This window comes from Conger conger, chromosome 9 (assembly GCF_963514075.1).
Source record: "Conger conger chromosome 9, fConCon1.1, whole genome shotgun sequence".
NCBI lineage: Eukaryota > Metazoa > Chordata > Actinopteri > Anguilliformes > Congridae > Conger > Conger conger.
Window position 1 is genome coordinate 53848715 of NC_083768.1, and position 21526 is coordinate 53870240.

Here is a 21526-nt window from a genome sequence, read left to right on the forward strand (position 1 = left end):
TGTATTTTCAATTGTCATCATGAAAATACAGTCTAGGCTATGTTTGGTCTGCTTGGCTAATGACCCTGACACACACGTGATTTCGGCCGTCGTACGTGGTCGGCAGTAGCTTTTTTTGCCGATGTTCATGTTGAATCGGCTGCTCGTCAGATTTTCTCCTTTTCACATATCCATTTTTGCAGAGCTAGCCGGCTAGATAGCAGGAGCACTTGGGGTGTCACATTATACCGGGGCTACTCTGACAGTTTTATATTTTTATGAAGATACCCATTTTATAATAGGCCTACCCATAATAATTTTATAACAATACCCATAATAATTTGGAATATTTTTTGTTTTTTCTTTCCTTTTATTTTTCCCTCCAACTTGTTTGAGCCAGTTTGGGAGGCTTTCTAAGATAGCTGCATTAGTGTTAGTGCTCCCTCATTCGAATGGAGATGCTGAGAGGGTTTTCTCCATGGTCGGATTAAACAAGACCAAAACTAGAAACAACTTGGCACTGGAACGGAACTCTGTCATCCATAATGACAGTTAAAATAGCTGGCCTGGAACCCCAGTGTTTCAAATGGGAGCCCCCAACCCCCGTGCTGAAGGCCTCAAAACCTGCCACCAACACCTACAATAAACTACACTAACCATTATCTCTCTCTCTCTCTCTCTCTCTCTCTCTCACACACACACACACACACACACACATACACCTGCACTAAGAAATGTTGAATTAAATAAATATTTTTATTTTTACGAATTTATGTGTCATTTATCAGATCAGACCCCCGTCCCCACCCCAACCAAACCCACAAAATCTCACTCTGAACTCAAAACTTGAGAGCCCTGTACTTGTCACTTAGTTGCCCTCCTGGGCCCCTTGGTTGTGGATACTTGGTTTGTCCTTATAAGTTTCGCCTCATATTTAGGAAATGGCTACACTGACGGGGAATACCTACAGATATATTTTAAGCATTTAATCCAAATAAGCTCAACTAAAAAAGTGTGACAGCACTCCTTTATATTTGCTGCTGTCACTTGCTACTTTATATCTTTCGCTTAATCGCCATTCATCACACTACAATCAAAGAGCTTAGAAAAGATCTGAAGATGAAAGCATTACTTGTTTCATTATTTGATCCCCCTTTCCTCTCAAAAAACTGGGTACCCCCCCCCCATGTTGACATGAATCTTGCAATTTCTGAAGATTTATCACCTGGACATTCATGCTGCAAATCTTCCGTTCTACCACATGCCAAAGGTGTTCTATTGGATTCAGATCCGATGACAAGGACGGCAAATGAAAAACATTGAACTCATTGTTATGTTCTTGAAACCAGTTTCAGATTACTTTTGCTTTGTGACATAGTAGCCATTATAAGATGGGCACATTGTGACCATAAAAGGATGCACATCATCCTCAACAACTCAAATATGCTTTGGCAATCAAGTGATGATTGATTGGTATTAACGGGCCCAAAGTGTGCCAAGAAAACATTCCATACACCATTATACCTCCACTTGCCTGGACTGTTGACACAAGGCAGGTTGGGCCCTTGGATTTATGCTGTTGGCACCAGAAGTGGAACCTGACGTAGTCTCCTGCTGTTGTTGCCCGTCCGCCGCAAGGTTCAACATATTGTGCATTCTGCTTTTCTGCTCTCCGCAATTGGCACCAACAATCATTCTGATGGTCGATGTGCACATTAACTGAACATCCTCACCTGTATCTGCATGATTTTATGCATTGCACTGCTGCACATGATTGGCTGACTAGAAAATTGCATGAATAAGTAGGTGTAGATGGGTTCATAATAAAGTGCTTCAGTGAGTGTGTATCCCATGAATATAATCCTATGCATATATATTTTTTTTTTTAGAAAAAGTCACAAAATATTGTGATGAATCAGGTAATTGGTTCCGACACCCTGAGACCAACAGGACTTGGTCCAACTACACACTCTGTACTGCCTATACACCAGACAAATTAAAGGTAAGTGCTTTTAGAATGATTCTCTCAAAACTGTACACTCATTTATTTTATAAAACGGGCAGAACAAATCTTCTGATTAGTTCATAGCAGTGATAACATTTCTATATACCACTGCTGTGAGTTCCTGTGCTTGTTTACAGTTCTATTTCAAGTATCACTCCGTGGCGAAGCAACCATTCAAGTCAAAATGGAAAAACGTCAATAACTTGCAACAATGTTGCCCAGAATTTGCAAGCAAGCAGGGACGTAGAGCTTGCCTCCACTTCTATTATCTGTATTATTATATTTGGTAACCATTTTATAAAAGCAATAACTCACTTCAGGACGTGGCATATAGAAATTTTATCACAGCTACTGGGGGTGTGAATAACATTTCTACATACCACAGCCTGTCGTGAATTATTACTTAAATATATAACATCTTGCCTAGCTGATTTTGTCTTTGAAGACCCAAACATCGCTGCAGTATCCAAAATACAGCCGGTCCCTGTTTCACTCCGCTGTCCACCAGCTGAGCTGCACAGTTGTACTTACACAGCAAGTGCAAGCAGACTGAAGGTGTGTGATCCACCACAGGAGGCATTGTTGTAAAGTAAAGAGGAGAATGTTTACTCTGCCTGAGTGTTTAACCCTGGAGTCTGCGGGGTTGGCAGTGTCACCGGCGACACCGACAAGATCAGATCAACTTTCCTTTCTATTTGGATGATTTACTTTGTGAGATTTTACCATACAGATGCAACAAACATACTGACAGAAATCTTAGAATCTTGACTTCGCAATGCACCTATTGACACATAATATTGATAGTTTTAAAACGTTTTAAATTAGATGAATGCGATTTCTTCATCTTTACTCAGTAATATGTGAGTTTAGCTCTGCGCAAATTCCGGCCCATCTTACTCAAATTGAAACAAGGGAATAATTATTCTCTGGCAGGGGAGGGGTGATGCCATGTGCAAGAACACCAAATGTAAAGCATGATACAATGACATACAGAAGAATAGGCTATTCACTTTTTTGAGGTAAAAACTTTTCGCCACGGAACACAATTCATTACGGAAAACGGCACAGATGACTGGACATCATGAGTAAGTGCATTTCTTCCGTGTATAAGTTCTCCAGCTTCATTTCAATGTTCAGCAATATGCGTGTTTGTAAATTCCCACACTCTAACCATTGCATCTCAAAATAATGCATACATGATATGTTGTGGCATAGCCAGGATTCTAAAACTGGGTGTCCTGGCACAATCGATATTAGCATACTGTATCTACATTCGAGGAAAAAGCAGAAATAAGTAATAGCTAAACAGACCAGTTCCAAGAGCAAGTGTATTTCTTACGATCATATTGGTAAATACGTGTGCTGTTTTGCAACTTCTCTCCGTGTTCGTCTGAATATTCAGTATGTTTGTAAGTTACCACTCTGTTCTGAATTTATGAAGGATTCTAACCATTACATTTCAAAATAATACCTCAGCGTTTTTGCAAGATGTGCTTGCTCTGCAGGATGGACATTGAGAAAAAACAGAACACTCTGTGGAAGTGCAAAGAGTGTGATGCCCTCTTGTGCTTGCAGCTAAACAGGAACTATTTTGAAAAATGGCATGCAAAACTTTGAGGTGTTTGTGAATGGCCTCTTCATTTTATGTAGTTTGTGTGGCGATTTCAATAAATTCCTGAATCATGTTCCATTGAATCAATATTCATTTCTGTCTTCTAAATGGCTCACTGAGTATTGCTTTGTGGAAAGGCTTTGTCTGAGAGCTAGGGCGGGGTCAGGCCGGGTATGAAAAGCCTACTTAATATTCATTGAAGAAAGGCCATATTTGTTAAAATTATTGATGTAAACCACCATTGCTTTTAGATTAGCATAAGGTTGGTATTTGATCTTTTACCCATGGAATATCTGACATACTGGTATAGAGGTAAAATTTGTATATTCTATCATAACGGACCCCATTTCTTGATTATGTGGGACACAGATTAGCCAATATATTCTGGAGGCACTCCCTAGACCTGAGGGATCTGCTTGGGTGGGGGGGGGGATGCAATTGCACGTTGTCCCCACAATTGGTGAGGTAAATGGTGAGGAGGCCATAAAAACCTAAGGATTCTGGTTCAGGAATTGCAGAGATTGGTTGCATCTTTGTGTCAGCTCGTCTCAAAAAGAACCATAAAATGGCAATTCCCTATGAACAAACTTTTTTGAAGGGTGGCACGAAGAGAGCTCTTACTGAGCACAATAAACAAAACCAAGCATCTTGTGTTTGCTCCGCAGCACTGACTGCAGCCTTGCAGGGGTGGTGCATAATTGGCCACTTCATTGTCAGGCAGAGTGGATACTTACCTCTTTGTTGCAGCCGTGACTCCTGTGGTGGATCACACACTGACAGCCTGCTTGTAAACACTGTGTAGGTAGGACTGTACGGCTCAACTGGTGTGCTGTGTAGTAGTGAAACAGGGACTGGGTAAACCCATTTTATAGGAGTTGTGTGTGTTATTGTCTGTGTGTTAAGATGTCAGAAAAAGTGGAGAATGTATTCATGCCCAAGGCACCTAATGTGTGTGTAATTGCAGATGGCGTACATCCTGTACTATATGGCCATTGCAGGCCATGCTTTGTCCATCGCATTCCTGTTGATTTCTCTGGCAATATTCTTTTACTTCAGGTAATTTTTTACATTTTGTATGGTACTGAAGTGTTATTGAAAATGGTAAAAACCTGAAAATACCACAAATCTGGCACACTCAAAAATAAAAAGAACTGAGCTAGAAACAGAATATTGTGTAGTAATATAGTTTAAACATGGTAGCAGGTAGGGGTGTGCATTCAGAGTAATTTTGTTATTTTGTTATTCTTCAGATATTCGGTTAATCAGGAATATAATCAGACATCCTGGACCATAGATCATATTAACTTTTTTCCAATACAATTACAGGTTTATCCACCAGACTCGTACTATAGACTAGTAAGCTATGCTATTATTGCTTGCTGATAAATAACTGATATCATTAGTACATGTTAATTTTAGCAAAATGTCCGAAAATACATTTGATTATTAACTGAAAACCATCGGAGACCTTTATTGAATGTCGACATTCACAAAGCCTTGCAAACATAGGCAAACGGATGCAAGTCAACCCCCACCCTACAAAGAAAAAACACAAAAACATCAATGTTCCATTGAATCATCTTTTTAAAAAATTTAATGAAAAGGCAGGGTAAATTATTATCTACCTATCTGCCTAATGTAATGTGAAAAGCCGATTAGGCAGAAGCCTAACTGCAACTTTTCCAAAAAACTAAAAAGTATAGAGCATACTTTTTTCAGTATTTTACTTAATTATCTTTTAATTAACAGAAAATGTAGCAGTTTGTAAGTGGTTAATACAAAGACTATGGTCTAACTTTAGAAACAAAACAAAACATCATGGTAGTTATGGATTTTCTTGACGGGACTTTATACCATCGCCTTCAACAAAGCTGAGCAGCAGCATGTCCTTTGCTGTCATTTTTGCAATCAGTCTTGTTATCTTTTCAGTACAAGCTGCATCACATTTGCGACTGACTGGGCTAGTAAATGAAGTTATACACTCAGTGAGCACTTTATTAGGTATTTATTAGACTTATTTTTTAGACTTCTACTGCTGTAGCCTATCCACTTAGAGTTATGATATGTTGTGTGTTCAGAGATTCGCTCCTGCATATCACTTACTGGTAATGTGTGGTTATTTTCGTTACTCTCACCTTCCTATCAACTTTGACCAGTCTAGCCATTCTCCTTGGACGTCTCTCATTAACAAGGCGTTTCTGTCTGCCGAACTGCTGCTCACTGGATTGTCTTTAGTTTTTTTGCACCATTCTTTGCAAACTCTAGAGATTAGTGTGTATGAAAATCCCAGGAGATCAGCAGTTTCTGAGATAGTCAAATCACCCTGTCTGCCACTAACAATCATTCCATGGTCAAAGTCACTTAGATCACATTTCTTCCCCATTCTGATGGTTGATGTGAACATTAAGTAAAGCTCCTGGCCTGTATCTACATGATTGTATACATTGCACTGCTGCCACACAAATGGCTGATTAGATAATCACATGAATAAGTAGGTGTAATAAAGTAAAAATGGTCCTAATAAAGTGCTCGGTGAGTGTATATCATGAACATTACGACAGACAAATTACTGTCATCAATGTTGAAATATAGCCAGACTGGACTCTTTTTTTTACATAGCTTTTTTTTTCTGCGTGCCCCCGCTCGACCCTCAGTGACGCAATGTGCGTAATTACAGTAACCAAATTAGTTTTTTGAATGGAAGACTGATCCCTGAAATTTTTTTTAAAAAGGACTGTTAGGATTAAACAGATTTTTGCCTGGATTTTTTTTTTTTTTCAGGGGGTGCTGCAACTCCACACCAATCCTCTTGAAAAATGATTTGTGTACTCATTTGTTTGAAGAGCATCAGCTCTAAAATGGGTCCAGAATGACAGCAGTTGAGCAGGGAATGTTATTGATATATCTCAGCAAGTTACTGACAGCAGCGGAATGGGTACTGGAATCATAGCCCAAAGCACTTCTTAGAATTTTGTCCAAAAACACAAAATCTAATAACATAAATTCACCTAAATTATAATTTACACACACACAAAAACCAAAGCTGATCTGGAAGTAATTTTTTTTTTGGCGTAAAATGTGCAGTGTTTGGGACATGTTAATGAAAGTTATGTACTTATGTACTCATGTTTAGTACTTTTTTGCATGCGTATCCTTTGTGTGCAATGACTACTTGAAGTCCCCATTGACATCACCGGGTGCTGAGTACATCTCTGGTGATGCTTTGGTGATGTACTGCAGCTGTCTTCAGCTCCTGCTTGCTTTGGCGACTAGTTGATTTTGGTAAGCCTATGGTTTGGCCTGTGACTTGTTTTCTTTCCCTAATGTATAAGCCTGATAATGGCCTCCTTGGTCCTCTTATTGACAAACACCAATAATAGGATTCCAAAGGGAATCAAAAGACTAGAATCAAGACGAGATACTGAAAGCTCTTATTTCCTGCCCTTTGTCCCAAACATACAGTGCAGTGAAATGCCCTGGGCACTATGTATAAAAACCAATGTCATTTCTACATGGTGACACCAAAATGGATAACCTTTTAATAAAAGCTGAGAATGTGAATTGTTTGATCACAAATGGATGTGTATATAATACACACCTGATAGTATACATAATGAAGGCCAAGAAGTAACCATATTTCAAAGTGCATATTTTGTTACCATAGTGAGATAGCCTGATCTCTTTAAATGTCAAGTCTTAATGTTGCATTATTAGTTCCAGATGTGAAGTTAACAGTGGTATTTGGACCTGTAGCATCTTTTTATTTATGGTAACTAGGAGTATCAAGTAAAATATTTGAGATAGAAATTTTCCAGTATTATTCCAGTCGTCCTGATTTGACATTTGCTCTATTCTCAGTATGTTTGTTTGAGAGACTGAGAAAGCCAGCTATTGTTGGTCAAAAACACAATGCTGTACTTATTTATGAGAAGGTTACAGAACATTTGGTGCTTTGGATTTGCACCAGTCAAATTTGCATGCATTGCATTTATTATTTTAAATAAGATGTCTAGTTTAATGTTCCCATGTTATTAAAGTTCCACCAAACAGATGGAACCCAAACAGTTTCATGCAAAATTACATACAAATTCAGGGAGTTTACAGTGTCCAAATTTGATTGATTGCAGTCCATGCCAGACAAATTAATATGTCAAACAAATAATGCAGTTCCACAAATCTTGTCAATATGTATAACAGTCTTCCTCACTGTCATACAATATTACTTTTGCTGAATTTATCATTAAATGTTCATATTCCCCACTGCTTGCTAAATCTAGTCCTTAGATGATGTTCCTTCAGTTGCTGGATTAATAACCTGCACATGTGTCTGAACATGATATGGGAAACTAATTTGGATCTGGAACATACCAGTAATTATATATTTGCAATTCCAAACATTTCTAGTACTATGAGGTGAATCTCTTTTGAACCTTGTAACATCAAAGGAAGCAGATTTCCCCATATCCAATAGCCCATAACAGGAGTCGTTTTAGGAAGATGGTTTGCATACACTTTGCATTTTTTGCAGGTAATAACATTTTACAGTAAAATAAAATGTGTTTATCCACAAATGTCTTGGATTCAATGATGGCTTCATTATTAAAATGTGTATGTTATTCCCAAAAATGTTACATTTGAAAATATATATGAAATTCTATGATAATAGAAGTTATAATATTGTTTTAGAATATTGTTTATGGTCTTTCATATGTTTACAAAAAACTGAAATCTATTTAAGGAGTATTTTTTATTCTTTATTATGCATAAATTATGCTTGATCCATTTCCAAAATATGTTATACGTTATCTACTGTAGTGGTTACAATGTAAATCATTGCTGAGGTACAGCAGCTTCATGATAAATTGTTTCTGTGTTCCAGGAGCCTGAGTTGTCAGAGGATTACACTGCATAAGAATTTGTTTTGCTCCTATGTACTGAACTCCGCTTTCACCATTGTGAACCTCGTTGCCGTTGTGAACAACCCCACACTTGTGCAAAAAAACCCTGTAAGTATAATTCCAAACTGTTATGTTTACAGGGAAACCACATGATCTGCTTCATGTGAAATTATTTAGGGTTATATTTAGGGTATATTTATGTTAGCTATATTTCTGGTGCATTTTAACATGCATAAGATATTAATATAGGCAATTTATAGCAGTTAAAAAAAAACATTTCTAAAATGAATACACGTAAGACTTATTCAGAAATTCCTTGTTTTTATTTTTCCTTTTGACCATCGCTTCATTTATGAACCAATAAGAAATAAAAATGTCCACATTATAGACTTTCTGAAGACTTCTACTTTCTACCACACATTCTTGCAGGCCATGTAAATGTGAGCTTTACATGGCCTGCATCTGAAACACATGGATTAGCTGCCAGGAAATGATGACATTGCCATGTTAATATGATAAAATGTTAAAATCAGTCGTAAGTCGTGAAGGCTAATTTCACATAAATTGAATTTTTGGCTGCTTTGGCAGTTTTTTTGAAGAACAATATCTTGGCTTTCAAAATCTGCATGTCTTAATTCAGAGTACAAATATTGTTTTAAAACTTTTAAACACAAGATGTCAAAGTGAAAGTATCACCAGTGTTGTCCATTGTTTGGAGGCTAGCCAGCTTGTCACCGTTCATCAGTCACAAACAACCAGATCAGCTGTGTTCGTGGCTACATGTTAATGTATTTGCTTTCATGGTCTATATGTCTTAATGTCAAGAGTAAACGTTCTACCAGCCTCACATAACTCGCGATGAAACTCTGAACCTGTTTTTTTACCAATTCCGTTATCTAAACTTGCGTATCGGCCGAGTACCGATCAGATACCTGTGCTTTAAAAAAACAGTTCTGACAAATTTAATTTAATTTAATTTAGAAGTCTGTTGTTAAATCTCTCTAGTTTACGTCCAAACATGCTGATCGATTGTGTGTAATTTTTTTAAAAGCATTGGTTGAAATGATAATTCATCCCTCAATGTTTTGATCCCTCTTCCCTATGGCTTCTGTCTGAGAGACTTGATTGACATGAAATCTGTAAATATGCTGCTGTTAAGAACTTTGTTACAGACAGGTTTGTGCACTCAAAATTTTGTGGTCATGCAATATGTATTTGCCTGATACAATATGATAACACCTTGTCTATTTTACCATTAGGGACTGGTCTAATAATTTTATGCCAGTACAGGTCTCTGTACAATTTGATATATTTTTAAATATGGTGCGGGACAATTGTGGTGGTGAGATTAACCTAGTCCATTTTTTGCTGAAAGCTATGCTTTCAATACCTGATGGATAAATAGCCTAATGATAATGTATTGCTTTATTTATGTAGATACCGTATAGAGGAAAGCAATGTTCAGTTTGCCCATAGTTTGAATTTGCATCAAAAAATAAACATGGATGAAGAAACACCATACGATAAGCCATAAGTAAACAAACAGCTACAGATTTAAAACACACAGAGATTATTTGATAACTATAGTATTTTAGCATTCAATTCCCTGCAGTGTTTGCATTCGTATGCATACATAGAGCGGCCTGTAGCGTAGTGGTTAGGTACATGACTGGGAACCGCAAGGTCGGTGGTTCGGTCCCTGGTGTAGCCACAATAAGATCCGCACAGCCGTTGGGCCCTTAACCCTGCATTGATCCAGGGGAGGATTGTCTCCTGCTTAGTCTAATCAACTGTAAGTCTCAACTGTGCAGCACTTGTGCAATGATATATTATTACTTTGTTTATATTTATGTAGATACAGCATAGTGGAAAGCTATGTATGCCGGTAGTGTCAACGAATAAACACAGATTTTCTGTGAACCTTAAAAAATGACATAACAGCTACAGAAATACTTTGATAACTGTAATACTGTAGCATTCAATTCCTTGTGCTGGATTGTAAACCCCAATAATACACCTGGTGGTGAACGCGCATTTTTTGTAAACCTTTACAACTCTGTTTCCCTTTGCCTTGATGAACCCATCATTCTCTTTGGTGTGATGCTCCTTCAAATTGCTTGTGTTGAAATTGGCAACACTCGTGCCACCCCTCGAAACTAAAATCTTGCATACTGTGCTGTTTTACTGGTGGGATTTTCCAGTGTAAAATATTGCCAAATTGTTGACATTTTGCCAGCTCTGACTAACTAGCACATATGTTGTTGCTGAGTAGCTTTCAGCTATCATCACATGATAAATTATGTGGTATCAGATCGTTGCATTGACCTGCATACGCGCCGATACTGGTGTCGGTATCGGAACAACTCTAACTCAAATACAACTGGATACAACTCCCTTGATATCTACAGAGAGAGCTTTGGTATTGTCCGTACACTTGTTTTGTGGGATTTCCAGTAGCGTGCACATATTCTTTGTCAGTTGGCAATGGCAGGCAAAGACAGGAGTCCATGGAGAGTAGTGAAGTTCCGTTTATTGTAGAATGGATTCTGCATCACTGTTCAACCGTTTTTTCGATAGAAATACTCAAGATGCAACTTGAGAAAGACAAATAACCTGTGAGAGCACCTCGCTAGTAACAATTACAAGGTGAAATACACACAGCTGCTTGCCAGGCTGATAATTACTCCTGATTTTGTGCGTCTGTCTCAGGGTTTTCCCCAAAGTTTCCCCAATGGCTCCAACATGGACTTCACCAACCGAGCACAGAACAACCATGCCTCGCTTTTCACGGGCCTGGGTTTTATACCCAAATGTATCACTGAATGCAGTTCTCACTTAGGTTTGCTCCGGACTGCCTAAACTAGTTGTGTTTTCTCACCCTAATTTTTACACACAAAATCTGGAATAACATTTCAAATACAATGCAGATCAGCTATTCTGAACACTTAGCATAATGTTATTGAAATGTGTGTTCGCTAGCGCCCCCATGTGCATCTCGCCCTACACAGCAGAATGCACTGCGAACACAAATCTGTCTCAGTATCTTTAAAAAGCTTACATTCTCCTCTTTCGACTGGTTTCTTAAACTCCAAATACATTTTGACTGATTTTGATGAGCAGATCACGTATTGTCATATTAATTTTTTACAAAGGAGAATGACTCCTTGAAATTAAGTTTGAACATATTGAAATTGACATAGGCAGGATTTGGCGGGAAGTACTAATGGCAGTACAATATGATGAGCTTTAGCAAACTGCGAGATTCAAAGAAAAGCTCAAACAAAATTGGCTTTGTGAACCAGAAATCCTTTGAGCCAGTTTTCTAATTGTAATTTTAATCAAATAGCTGATCATTATGAAATCTTCTGTTTCTTTGTTGGATTAGTATTACGTATTCCATACATTGGAAGCAGCTGAAATTCTACTGCGATTATAAAGAAGTAATAAACTATTCACGAATAGAGTGGCTGGCAATTGATTACCTATCATTTAAATGTTTCAGACACATGCTTTCTTCTCCCTGCAGTCCGACATTGTCATATGAGAAATGTGACTATGGTAGAAATCAATTCTACAATGGCAGCAATATAATTTTTTGACAAACTTCATCGTGCCCTGCCATTAATCATATTGTTCCTTGTTGATATTGTCAACTGGGAGCACAGCTCTGTCATGACTCAGTGAAAGTAGCTCCTGGCAGAATGTGTGGGCCTCAGCATTGATTATGCTGAAAAACGAATATATGTCAGCAGAACAGGGAATAATGAGAGCACTTGGTATTCCTGGGCATTAGCCTTGGTATCCCGTGGTGCTGAAATTAATGAAGAGGGTCAATGGTATTTATTAGAACTTTTTAGACATTTTTATGGAGTCATAGCAGGGACAATCCAAAATGGATGGAGGTTCTGCACTCAGCGGAGGTGGGCATAGTCCATTGCATCATGAGATTTAATGAACGTTAATGTTTAACTGACTAACTGACTGTGTAATGTTCTGAGTTTGTTCTATCTGTTTTTAGTGTTATTATTGTTTATTCTTGTTATTTATTTGTTTTGATTATTTGCTTTGTTTTTTACTTCCATTTTTGCCTCAGTCCTTTTGTACCTTCGACTTCTGATTACCTGGATTTTGAACTTTTGCTTGTTTATTTTGACCATTCTTTTGCTTTCTGTTTTTTGGCATTGTCTGTGGATCTCTTGGCTTTGAACTTTGACTATTAAACAACGTTTTTGGATTATCCCTTTACTTAACTTGCTAGACAAATGATAATTAGCCTCATTATGATTTCTTGTTTTTAAGAAAATACTCCATAAAAATAACCAATAATTCTGGCAACATTGCAGAAACATTAAGACTATATTATTTTTTTGAAATTATATTTGATCATGAATCAGTCAAGAATAGAGAACACTGCTGTCATATGTAGCAACAACATGCAATAAACAGAAAAACTTTTTCTGTCCAATGTAAATAGGGACATGATCTGCCCACCCTGGAATAACCCGTGAGTGGGCAGAATTCTCACGCAAAACCGCTATCTGCAGTAGAGCTGATGGGTCCGTACCCAGCAGCACACCCCCCCCCCCCGGTCGCGTGGCCAGCAACAACCCCTAGTGTACCCACCCTTTATACCCAACTGCCCACCCCAGGATGACATTCCATTTATGGCACTGCTATGAATACTAGTACTAGTGTATGGAAGCTCTGTATTTCTGTGTCAATTTATACTAGTATGCTGTATAAAAACGTATGTGTAGTAATGCCACAGACAGTTCTGTTGCGTTACCATGAAGGGCGGTAACACCAAAGACAACTGCTCTCAAATATGCTAATTTCTTCCAAACGAATATGTAGCTATTTTATCTAATTAGCCAGAAGACATGTGGAAACATAAAATATCCACCATTAGTGTGATCTATTTTAAAATTCAGTTCAATTTTATCTGTACAGCGCTTTTTATAATACAATATTTTTACAAAGCAGCTTTACAAAAACCCCAGGCCTGAGACCCCATCAGAGTTACCCCTAATGCAACAGTGGAAAAACAAGAAAACTCTGAGTTAAATCACTGAATTTGTGCTTTTACCATGTCTGAATTGTTTGATTACAAACAGAGAAAATAATAAAATATGAAATCAGAAAAAGCTGAAAAAGACGATGTGATTCCAAACTTTTGAATGGTAGTGTATTTCAAAATGTATGGTTTGGTTCATGTTTTATCTCCTTTCCTTTTGAAGAATGTGTATTTGTAACACAAAGGTAGGTTTACAATGGTGTAGCTGTGGATGGTATTGAATTTTCTGTCATAGTTGCGGACCTCAGCAGTCACGGCTGAAAATGGAATATAAAGAAAATGCAAAAGTGACAGGAAATACTCCACTCCCCTACCCGACAGTTTCATCGCATACGGACACGGTGGCAAACAAATACAGTGTGCATTAGGCAGCACATTATACCTTGGAACAATAAGATATTTCAGTTTCCTTCCCACACCATCACAATTTCCTATTGTACTCACAGCAATCATGCCATTTCTTTTCAGCTACATTTACTTCATATTTTACCTTGATATCGGTAACTACTGTCAGAGTACCACAAAGATTACATTTCCATGGTGACACATTTACAGGTCTGCAAACCTTTGTACAATAAAATGTGTGTTATGAATACACATGCTGTGCAATGTCTCATTTCATGCTGGAGAAATTAATTATTATTGTTTTTGGGTACTGAGGGAGTGAAAATGTAAAATTTACATGAGTTAAAATTCTAATAATGGCAGCAGTAGTTACAGTATAAAGTGGCAGTCACATCCTGTCAGTCTCTCTGAGGTTTGATGGCCTTGATTGACAGTTACTATTCAAGTGTTTAATTCAAAGCAAATAGCTTAGAGCTAGGCCATCAGTTCAGTAAAGCTAAACATTAAAAGTCATTAGTCAAGTGACTATTCAAAGCAAATTGCTTAGAGCTAGACCATGAGTTCTGTAAAGCTGAGCATTCAAAATATGGCAGATCGGTTGGTGCGGGCCATAGAGCAGCTGACTCTCAACCTAGATTGTCCCCTGCTTAGTCTATTAGGTATTTATGAGACTTCTTTTGTAGACTTAAGTCTGCTGCTGCTGTAGCTTATCCACTTTTTGGCTTGACGCGTTTCCATTGACCTCCCTCATCAACAAGGTGTTTCTGTCTGCAGAAACTGGATGTTGTTTTTCTTTGCACCATTCTGAGTAAACTCTTGAGACTGTTGTGTGAAAGTCCCAGTAGATCAACAGTTACAGAAATACTCAAACCACCCTGGCCGCCACCAACAATCATTCCACAGTCAAAGTCACGTAGATCGCATTTTTCCCCATTCTGACAGTTGATGTGAACATTAACTGAAGCTCCTGACCCGTATCTACATGATTGTATGTATATCTGTGTGATTATATGCATCACACTGCTGCCACATGATTGGCTGATTAGATGATTGCATGAATAAGTAGGTGTACAGGTATTCCTAATAAAGTCACTGTATATTAGTTTTAATATTTTTATTTTTGTAAATGGTCTAGAACTATTAGGTGGAAATGCTAATATAAATATTTCCTGTAGCCTGTGGTCACTGAAATTGAACAAAATGCCAGGTTCTCTGTGCTATACCTGTTATAAAAACCCTGCATGGATGAGCAAAAGTTAAACCAATTACATGGACAACCCTTAGCCAAAAGATAAAGGAGAGCCACCTTGGGCTTATTTCAATCAATAATTGTTCTCCTCTTTTTTTTTTACATTACATTATATTAATGGCATTTGGCAGACGCTCTTATCCAGAGTGACGTTCAACAAAGTGCATACCCATAACCAGGGATAAGTGCGCTGAAAGACCCTAGAGGGAAGTACAATTTCAACTGCTACCTGTACAACAAAGATTAGGACCAGGGCCTATTTTAATGGGTTTTTTTTGTTTGTTTTTTTAAACAAACAAATAAACAAACAAACAAACAACAAAGCAAAAGTGACCAAACTTAACTATCCAAACACTGCTTACCTAGCCAACTAAAAATACCGATACACAAAGTAAATCACAGAAAGACAACAATTAAGGTTCACAGGGAGGTAGGGAGGGACGGGGAGAGGTGCTGCTTGAAGAGGTGCGTCTTCAGTTTGTGCTTGAAGGTGGGGAGAGATTCTACAGTTCTGACCTCAACGGGGAGTTCATTCCACCACCGTGGAGCCAGAACAGACAGTAGTCGTGAGCGTGAGGTGGAGATTCGGAGAGGGGGATTCTGGATAAGTTGAAGGGGTCTGATGGCGGACGCTGGGAGGCCAGCCAAGAGGGAATTGCAGTAGTCCAGGCGGGACAGAACCATCGCTTGGACCAGGAGCTGGGTCGAGTAGGGGGTGAGAAAGGGGCGGATTCTCTGTATGTTGTATAGGAAGAACCTGCATGACCGGGTCACCGCCGCAATGTTCTCGGAAAGGGATAGTCTGCTGTCCATCACCACACCGAGGTTCCTTTCACTGGGTGATGGCGTGTGTGTGGTATCCCCGAGGGAAATGGAGAGATCCAGATGGGGAGAGGTATTAGCAGGGATGAATATCATTTCAGTCTTACCTGGGTTGAGCTTTAGATGGTGGTTGTCCATCCAGCTCTGGATGTCACTCAGGCAAGCAGAGATACGGGCAGAAACCTGTGTATCAGATGGTGGGAATGAGATGAAGAGTTGGGTATCGTCCGCATAGCAGTGGTAGGATAGCCCATGTGCAGTGATCACAGGGCCAAGGGAACGAGTGTAAAGAGAAAAAAGAAGCGGGCCTAGGACTGAGCCCTGGGGAATTCCTGTGGCAAGGGGCCGAGGCGTCGATACCATACCAGCCCAGGCAACCTGGAAGGAGCGATCAGAGAGGTAGGACTCAATCCAGTCCAGGGCTGTGCCACAGATGCCCGTTGCTGACAGGGCGGACAGGAGGATGGAGTGATCCACAGTGTCGAAGGCAGCAGAGAGATCTAGAAGAATGAGGACAGAGGAGAGGGAGGCTGCTCGTGCGGCATGGAGTGATTCACTGACGGAGAGGAGCGCCATCACTGTCGAGTGGCCCAATCTGAAGCCAGACTGATGGGGGTCTAGCAGGTTGTTGTTAGAAAAGAAAGAAGAAAGTTGAGTAGATGCAGCTCGTTCTATGGTTTTAGAAAGAAAAGGAAGAAGAGATACCGGGCGGTAGTTCTGAATGATGGAGGGATCCAGAGTAGGCTTTTTTAGCAGCGGAGTGATGTGGGCCCTCTTGGAGGATGCTGGAAAACAGCCAGAAGACAGGGAGGAGTTGACAAGGGAGGTGACAAATGGGAGAATGTCAGGTGTGATAGTCTGGAAAAGAGAAGAGGAGATAGGGTCAAGGGCACAGGTTGTAGTGCGGTGGGAGAGCAGGAGTTGAGAGACATCAGAGTCTGTAAGGGGGGAGAAAGTGGAAAAGGAAGGGATGGGCCTAGACGGGGGAAGGGCACAGAGAGGGGGGCGGTGGTTGTAAAGGATCTGCGGATGTCTGTGACCTTCTCATCGAAAAAATCTGCAAAGTCATCAGCAGTGAAGGAGGACTGAGGTGGAGGAGGCGGTGCGTTGAGGAGAGAGGAGAAAATAGAGAACAGTTTCCGGGGGTTCGAAGTAGAGTTCTGAATTTGTGTTTGATAGTATTTTGCTTTGGCGGCAGTGACAGCGGAAGAGAATGCCGCCAGGAGAGACTGGTAAATTGTGAGGTCTGAAGGGTCTCTGGATTTTCCCCACTTCCTCTCCTCTGGCCCAGAAATTGATCAAGGTCCACCATCCTTAAGGACATTCCAACTTGTTAAATGTTCCTTCTAGGAGCTAGAAGTAGAAGTTAGGACCTCCCAATCTTACCTTTGAGCAAGAAAATATGAGTGCATCCTTTGCGGAAGTATTTTTTCGAAAAGAGTGATATATACATGATTGATCTGGGGATATACCTCTTCCCATCTGCCATGCATCTGTCATGTTTGAAACTGACATGGCTTTGAACTGACGTTTTAAAGAGAAAGGACATTCAAATTGCCTAATTCATGTTTTCTCGATTTCCCTGTCTTTTTCTAGCCTTTCTTGATGGGTGGAGATAGGGGCAGAAAAAGGAGCAAGGAAAAAAATAAAATAATAATAATTACCCAACAGATTAAATAAGTTAAAAGTAACCTCTCCCCATTTGGTGCCTGAGATAAGGAATCTTTTTTTAAGTAATGGTGTTTTTCCTGTCATGGTTTCTATCTTCAGGTTGGCTGTAAAGTTCTTCACTTCTTTCACATGTACATGCTGGGTTGCAACTACTTCTGGATGCTGTGTGAGGGGATTTACCTGCACACGCTCATTGTGGTGGCTGTGTTCGCTGAGGAGCAGCACCTGCACTGGTATTACCTCCTGGGTTGGGGTAAGTCACTTTAAATTTACTTTAAAACTTTAAAGTCTTTTGGGAACATGGTCCTAATGGGGAGCATATTTCAGCCACATCTTTATGACCAGATGACTGGATCGGAGCATCTCCGAAACGGCAAGGCTTGTGGGGTGCTCCTGGTCTGCAGAAGTGTATCTACCAACAGTGGTCCAAGGAGGGACAAACCATGAACCAGAGAGAGGGTGTTGGGCGCCCAAGGCTCATTGATGCACAAGGGCAATGAAGGCTATCCCGTATGGTCCGAACCGATGGAAGGGCAACTGTGGCACAGTTTGCAGAAAAGTTTAATGATGCTTAGGAGTGTCACAACACACAGTGCATTGTACCCTGCTGTGTATGAGGCTGTGTTGCAGCAGACCAGTCAGAGTGGCCATGCTATCCCCTGTCCACTATCAAAAGTGCCTACATGGGAATGGGAATACGAGTGTCGGAACTGGACCTTGGAGCAATGGAAGACATTCGACTGGTCCAATGAGTCCAATTTTATTTATAGCGTGGATGGCCAGATACGTGTTCACTGTTTACCTGGGGAAGAGATGGTACCAGGGTGCACTGTGGAAAGAAGACAAGCCGGTAGAGGGAGTGCGATGTTCTTGCCATTGTTCTGCTGGGGAACCCTGGGTCTGACCATTCATGTGAACATGAATTTGACACATGCCACATGCCACACATGCTTAAACTTTGTTGCAGACCAGGTATACCCCTTCATGGCAACAGTATTCCACAATGGCATTGGCTCTTTCAACAAGATAATGCACCTTGCCACAATGCAGAAATTGTTCAGGAATAGCTTGAGGAACATGATGAAGAGTTCAAGGTGTTGCCCTGGCCTTCAAAAAAATAGATCTCAATCTGATTGAGCATCTGTGTGATGTGCTGGGACAACAAGTCCGATCCATGGTGGCTGCAACTTACAGGACTTAAAGAATTTGCTGCTAACGTTGTGGGGCCAGATAACACAGGGCAACTTCAGGTCTTGTAAAATCCATGCCTCGGTGGGTCAGAGCTGTTTTGGTGGCACGTGCAGGACCAACAGCATATTAGGCATAATGTTTTGGCTTATCGGTGTATATTTTCCCAGAAATCTTGGGGTTCTGGGAAAATGCTTGGCTTCTTGAAAGGCATCTACACTCAGTGATCACTTTATTAGGTAGACCTATACACCAGCTTGTTAATGTTTTTAATATATTTCTAATTAGCCAATCATGTGGCAGCAACTCAATGCATAAAATTATGCATGGTCGAGAGGTTCAGCTGTTTTTCAGACCAAATGTCAGAATGAGAAAGAAATATGAAGTGACTTTGATTTGACCTATGCAATTTATGAGATACTCAAACCACCCTGTCTGGCACCAACAATCATTCCACGGTCACTTTGATCACATTTCTTCCCTATTCTGGCATTTGGTCTGAAAGACAGCTGAACCTCTTGACCAGTTTTGTGAATTTAGTTGCAGCCAAATTATGAAATATTTACATTAATTAGCAGGTGTACAGGTCTATGTAATAAAGGGATCACTGAGTTTATGTATCAGTGGTGTGAACTGTATATTGTTATTGTTACTGTATAGCGATCTCTGAGTTTATATGTCAGTGGTGTGTACTGTATATTATTATGTAAATGTATTTATTAAGAGCTTTGATGGACAGTTTCAGTATTGGTCAAAGGCAATTTCAAGACACGTATTGGGCCCTTTTTTATGATACCAAAAGCTGGCACGAATGCAATCATAGTCAGTTTATGGCTTTTTATAGTGGTGCAGAATAGCCAGAACATTCAAAATGATTTGGTACTCATTGTGCAACTGACTTGTTCTCGGAAAAAGTGAAAGCAGCTCCCAAAGTATGACATTTAACAAACCCCACATATCGGCTCCACTGTCCCAAGAGGCCTATTGTATTAAATTAATTCATGAAATATTTTATCGGCCTCTGCACATTCATCTTGCAAGTCACACTATAAATTACACAGTTACTGAATTACTGATCCAATCTTGATTAATGGCTTGCTTGCTCAACAGAATCTCACAAATGGTTTTGTCTACGCAAACCACTTCAGGTCAAACATAATTGCTTAATTCTTCTGTTTAAATATTCCTGCAAATAACATGACAAATTGACAATTTCCAATTACTATCAATAATTTCTGTCAGAAGGTAGGCAATATTGATTGATTTACAAGTGAACAATAAAACCCTGATTGGGTGGTTATAATTAAAGATGGCTTGATAATTTTGAGCAATAGCCTCCAAAGTAGGTGGGATGAAAGCCAAGACCTTCTCTAGCCAAAATGATTGGGTTCAACAGGCAATACGTCCATTCTAATTTAAGCCATATATTTTAGTGTATGGTTAGCAACTATAATGTGTGGATTATAGTTGCTAACCACCTCTGTGAACAGCAATTCACATTTGGTGTGTATCATTTTCTTTATTCAGGTCTATTTAGCGTAGTTCATCAGCAAATTCCAAACAAAAATACTGTATGATATAATGCAATACTTGGAGTGAGCCTTAATGAGCAACTTTGGAAAGTCACCTAAAGGAGTGCTCATCCTATTTTACTGTCAGGGTCTTGGACAGAAGAACCAAGAGCAGACTCAGGATGAAGTGAAATGGCAGGCCTTAATGCAGGTCAATAGAAAAAGGGCCAGGGAACAGCAGACCTGGGCGATAAAAGGGGAATAACCACAGTTTGTGTTAAGGTCCAGGCAAGGGGTCAGATGCCAAGCAAAAAGTATACTGGAGGATGAGGCTGGTGGACATAGGGCAGGCGGAGGTCAAAGCCAGGGGAATCAGAACATAGGGGCTGGAGTTGGGCAGAGAAGGGTGCTGGAGGGTAGGTCCGGGCAAAGAAGAAGATCCAGGGAGAGTGAGGGTCGGATCCATGGTAGGGTGGAGGAGCAGGCAGGAAATCAGAACATGGAGGCTATACAAACAGGCAGGTAAAACTGAACAGGAAAGCTGAGGCTAGATTTGATTCACAGAAATAGGGAATTAATTACATTTCTACTACCATTCTTGTATACGCCGCAGAAATTACACAGATTAAAAATCACTCTATAATGCCCAGAAACAGTGAGGTCCAGAGTTATTGGCACCATTGATAAATATGCACAAATAATATTGTAAACTATGTTTACAGAATAAAAGAGATTACAATCTGGTTGGCACCTGATTGGCAGCACCTGTGAGTATGGGCCCTGCTACAGTGGTCAATTGGTGTCTCCTCCAAGAAACGGCATGCCACGTTTGTCTGATCTCGATAAGGCCCGTGCTATAGGGCTACTTCAAGCTGGTGTTCCACAAAAGCAAGTTGCAGCATCATTTGGAGTGAGCCCTAGTACCATCTCCAAACTGAAGGCCAAGTTCCATGAAACGGGGGATGTCAGAGACAGACTGCAAAGTGGGTGTCCCAATAAGACGACATCCCAAGAAAACCGGTTCCTCACCCTTTCAGCACTTAGGAACCGTAGACTGTCTTCTACAGATTTGCAGTCAAGGTTTGCAGGTTTGCCCTTCACCATCAGGCCCGTTTGCCCTGGTGTCAGCAACACCTGCACTGGAACCTGAACATGTGACATGTGGAGGAACG

At 40.0% G+C, this 21526-nt stretch overlaps 1 protein-coding gene across 5 annotated transcripts in view; it reads left to right on the forward strand.

The window, feature by feature from the left end:
- calcr (calcitonin receptor) overlaps positions 1-21526 on the forward strand; it is a 115734-nt gene that overhangs the window by 85006 nt on the left and 9202 nt on the right. For all 5 annotated transcript variants that reach the window (XM_061256513.1, XM_061256515.1, XM_061256516.1 and 2 more), the window contains 4 exons: positions 1869-1981; positions 4561-4652; positions 8476-8602; positions 17755-17908. In XM_061256513.1, coding sequence (XP_061112497.1) covers positions 1869-1981; positions 4561-4652; positions 8476-8602; positions 17755-17908 — 486 coding nt within the window. The remainder of the gene's footprint in view (positions 1-1868; positions 1982-4560; positions 4653-8475; positions 8603-17754; positions 17909-21526) is intronic.